Source organism: Dendronephthya gigantea, unplaced genomic scaffold (genome assembly GCF_004324835.1).
Source record: "Dendronephthya gigantea isolate DGI-Jeju-01 unplaced genomic scaffold, DenGig_1.0 000334F, whole genome shotgun sequence".
NCBI lineage: Eukaryota > Metazoa > Cnidaria > Anthozoa > Malacalcyonacea > Nephtheidae > Dendronephthya > Dendronephthya gigantea.
In genome coordinates this window covers 85,427-90,376 of record NW_021163344.1, presented here as the reverse complement: position 1 = coordinate 90,376, position 4,950 = coordinate 85,427, and the positions used below count along the sequence as shown (strand labels likewise).

The following is a 4,950-nucleotide window of genomic DNA, read 5'->3' as shown; positions in this document are numbered from 1 at the left end:
AATATTCAACCACCATCACATGGCAATATCATGTAAATAATTCATTTGATTCGCTCACCGAGCATTGTTGTAAATACAACATACGTTCAGTCTCTTCAATCACAACTCTGATATAGTTTCATCACCACATCCAATTATAATTCCACAATCCGCCTTGAAACAAACACACACATGAGTTGAAATATCGCTCCGAACATTCTCCAAAGGGAACTCGTAATTATATACTTCGAATACACTATACGTCATTAAACCGACTGCCATTTGCAACAATTCAAAAATCCACTACCTACCTCTCTTGATCCTCTGGATCCATCAAACTGTCCCCTTATCCTCGCCAGTGCTTTCACCATCCCTTTCCTGTGCTTCCCACAACGTGGACACACAAACCACACAACCCAATTTTTTAAACGCGACCCTAACCCCAACCTTAAACAAAACCCAACCGCACAACCACATACAACTCCAACCGCAAGATCGGTTTCCGAGGCCTAAATTGCTATATTTTTTTTTTAAAAATAGCACCCTCCCTAACACCATCCCCCCCCCCCAAAACAAATTCGGCCTCGCTTTCACAATTCACAACCTCAATGTCACACAGCACACTCATTTTACATTTCTTGTGCTTTAACACTAAAACAATACTTATAGGCCTTTATGCCGAGTGGACGTGCCTTTTGAGCTCTGCCAAAATTTCTGTTTTTTTTCTTTTAATGATATTATTATGACTGAAGTAAAAGCTCTGCGAAAAGAAAATCAAGATTTGAAGAACCAAGTGGAGCAATTATCGAAGGAATTTAAGAATCTGAGTGCTAAAATTGCCTCTGAGTCGAACCAGCCGATGTGTGAAGTTGAACAAGATCGCTCGATTCAATTTCTTAGTGACAAATACGATGACTTCCTATTATCGAATGCAACAATAAAGAAGGAACTTGATCGTCTCACCCATCGGCTAAATGAAATCGCAAATAATGCTCAGAGAATTGAAAAAGCCCTTGATGATATTGAAGCGTACAGCTATCAGTACAACTTAAAAGTTATTGGCGTGCCAGAAATCATCGGGGGAGAATCAGCCCTAGACACAGCAAACCTTTGCTTGAAGTTGTTTACAAAGATGGGGGCCAGTACGTCAATAAATGATATAGACATTGCCTATAGAGTACCTATAAGAAATTCAAATGTTAACAAGCCGAAGCCGATTGTGTGCAAGTTTACCAGGCGATTAGCAAAGGATGCACTCATGCAAGTCCGTAACGAGGCAAGGAAAATCAAACCCTCGCAGCTGGGTTTCAACCCCGAGCTAGATGAGCAATGCGATGTTATTAGAGTTTTTGAACATCTTACACGAAAGGCTCAATCTTTACTCTTTGAAGCTAAGAAATTCCAGTCAGCTCATAATTATTCCTATTGTTGGGCAAAATCTAACTCGGTATACCTAAGACAACGAGATGGCTCACATGCGATCAAGATTGTTGAGCTGGATGATCTTAAGAAACTTACAGAAGGATTCTCAAACACTTATTAGGATACAGATAAGTATCCCTAAATTTTGTTGTGTGTTTAAACTTGTATCGCGAACCTTTAGTCTAATGGCTCTGGCTTATAAAGAGCAATGTAAAGAAAACAAGAAGTATTTTTCTTTATTGCCATATAACCGTATAACATATCTCAAGTGCATGGAAGCTTCAATAATAGTTTACCTAATGCATTACCTTCAAAAAATACCCTAGATTCATTACCTAGCCTATTTGATGTTAATATTTTTAACTTAAGTGCCACCTTTGATAATGATATTAATCCTGATCGAAACTTGCATTCATTAGTTCGGCATGACTGCCGTTACTTTTCGCCGCATAGTTTTCAAACTCTCGTTTTCAAACCATTTTGCAATTTGCAATTTTATCATTCTGAAGACAGAGCAATCGAACCCTGTTTAAAGTTCAAGTCAGTCCGACCACCCCGCAAATCAGTCGAGATAAGTCCGGTAAATTCAAACTGATTAATCGCAATGCAAGAAATGGACTGATTTGGCCCCTTAAGGTGCAAATCAGTCCGGCCACCCCACAAATCAGTCAAGATAAGTCCAAATGGCTTATCGACCAATCAAATGAGCCGGCTGACCCACCAGATTCTGCGAGTTTTTTGTGTTTTACCGCTGCTCTGGATGAAAGAATATTGCTTTTTAGAAAATGAACGCTTTAACTGGACTATGATTTTAACCAGACACAGCACTAAAATGCGGTGCTCGCAATGCTTGCCTAGAAATAAAACGTCCGCTCATTTCTAACGACATCACCAACTTACATTCTCCTGTCGGCCGCAGCCTGGTTGGTTGGTACTTAAGGTCAAAATTGCGCCGTTTTAAAATCTTCAGAAATAAAATATTTAGGCTGAAAATACTATCTAAAAATACTATCAAAATGAAGAGAAACATGAGACGAATAAACTGGTGTAGAGCCGGAACCTAGAAAAGCAACGATACAGAAGTCAAGGATTTAGCATACTGCATTTTTAATTTGTTTAATAATTTTGAGCGATTTGTCATAAAGCTAGTTCGCTTATTGAAACTATACTTTAAAACCTTTGAAATAGAATATATTTGGCTCAAAGTACTGTAAAATAAATCGTAATGTAAGACCGATCCACTTATTTAAGGACGAAAATTAAAAGAGAAAACCAACCATATGAAAGATATCAAAGACCAAACTTACTATTACTAGTAAAGTATAGCATAGTAATTTTGAGCGATTTGTCAACAATTCAATTTCGTTTGTCTTTTAAACGTCATAAATCGCTGCGAATACGTATAAGTATAATTTCTTACGCTGAATCGAATGGTGGTATTTTTGTCCTTCTTGGGTGCATAAAAGCAGAGATACACGCAATTATCAGAGTTTGAGATTGAAATTGAAAAAAGAACGTTCCTTTAAAAAAGGAATTTGGCAAACGTACAACAAGATTATTAGTAATAATTAAGAAAAAATTCCAAGCATGTGCAAGGAATTTTTACTAGGCGATTAAGGAAACGTACAAACAAACTCACAGGCAGAATATAATGCAGTGCCAAACTTGGCGCGGGCACTGCAATTCTTATTACAATCTTGAAAGGGTTGATTATTCATATTTCAAGATAAATTTGAATATTTAATTATCATTTTTACTACCAAAAATACGTAAGTCGCGCGACTGACTGGACTTACCCTAGATCCGCCCCTGCTTACCCCAATTCAATCAAAACTTAATCGAACAGCATAAAAAGAACGGTTTATTTCATTATTTGTTCCTCTTGGAGGAATTGCCCTATCATGCAAGCAAAATCAAATTGGGCATCGGAAAATTAGCCAAAGCTGTACACCACAACTCTTGGGAGACAAGACTGGGACATAGATAAATGCCATCACATACACATTTCAAATACTACTATATTTTGCGCTATTACAGACCTGCGACAACCAATCGATCAATCAATTTATTTTGCCAATAGTTAGCGAGAAAAAAAAAGGAAGAAAATATTTACACAGAATGAGTAAAATATAAATAAAGGCAAGGTAGCCCAAAAGAAACCAAAAGGCTTATTTATATTGGGTGCCTTTGTTAATATACAAGCAAATAGATCTGGAGGCAATCAGTCACGAAATATATAAATTAATTAATTACAAAATTATTATTAATTACAAGAAAATCACAAAGAACAAAAAGTAAACACAGCAAACTAATAGGTATCTAATAAGAGAATTAAGCAAGGAATTATCAAATCAGAAGTAAAAGAAAAACAGCCATGTTCGTCATCGAGACGATATTAAGACAAAAATAAGAAATGCTTTAATCCACTCCGGAATAGAGAAACACTTGACGCATCTCGAATATCATCATCAAGGGTATTAAAAAACTTCGGAGCTTGAAAAGTAGCTGAAAATTTCCTGATATTTCTTCTACAAAAAGGTATATGATACAAATGAGAGAAACGAGTATCATATTTATGAATTTGATTCATACGAGAAAATAAATTATCAAAAGTACTAGGAAGTAAATTATTACGATATAAATACATAAATTTACCAAGATGATACAAATAATTTTTTTCAAATTTTAGAATCTTTAATTCACTAAAAATCGAATCGAAGCGTGCATTAAATGGTTCTCTATTCAAAATTCTCACAATACGCTTTTGAAGCAAAATAATATGTTTTAAATTTGATGGGTAAGTGAAACCCCAGACAGTGATACAATACTGTAAATAGGGATACACTAGCGAATAATATAATTTACATAAAGACGATTTTGAAAGAAAAAAACTAGCTTTGTATATAATACCAATAGATTTCGATATTTTCCTAGCAACATGAGAAATGTGAGGTTTCGAGGAAATATGTTCGTCTAGGATAATACCAAGGAAAACAGCCTTTTTAACCCTATCAATCACACAACCATTTATCTTTATAGACAAATCATTGTGCAGTATTCTTTTCTGTCGGGGTTTAAAAATCATATAATTAGATTTCTTAATATTTATCGAAAACCTATTAGCCTTGAACCACTCAGATAACCTTTCAATCTCACAATTAACTATATTCGTCAAAGATGAATGTATTCGTCAAAGGTGACATGTCATCATGGTGGTCGGATGTCTATGATTTCGCTCCGCCATTTTTTGACACTAAATAGCTATTATGGCTACTTTAGTACAACTTAAAGAGCTCTTGAAGAAAGAACTAGCACCAATACACCAAAAGCTATTGCTTATGCAGAATACATTTGAAGAATTAAATAACACGGTAAAGTTTTTATCGGATAAATATGACGAGTTACTGAACTAAATCAAGTCAACTAATGAGAACGTTCAATGCCAAAATGCTAACATTAAGAGCATTACAAACAATTTGAAAGAAGTTGATCAACGTTCGCTACAAGCCACATCTCAAATAGAAGAATTATCACAATATCTACGACGAG

General features: G+C 35.4%; 1 protein-coding gene across 1 annotated transcript; it reads left to right on the top strand.

Moving 5' to 3' along the window:
* The first annotated feature begins 721 nt into the window (after positions 1-721).
* Positions 722-1,522, top strand: LOC114542084. Its single transcript, XM_028561835.1, has one exon. It carries the CDS (start codon positions 722-724, stop codon positions 1,520-1,522), a length of 801 nt encoding a protein of 266 aa, XP_028417636.1.
* The last annotated feature ends 3,428 nt before the right edge of the window (positions 1,523-4,950 follow it).

What these genes read in the sequence shown, in the direction of transcription:
- LOC114542084 (XM_028561835.1), top strand. Translation starts at nt 722, where the DNA reads ATGACTGAAGTAAAAGCTCTGCGAAAAGAAAATCAAGATTTGAAGAAC.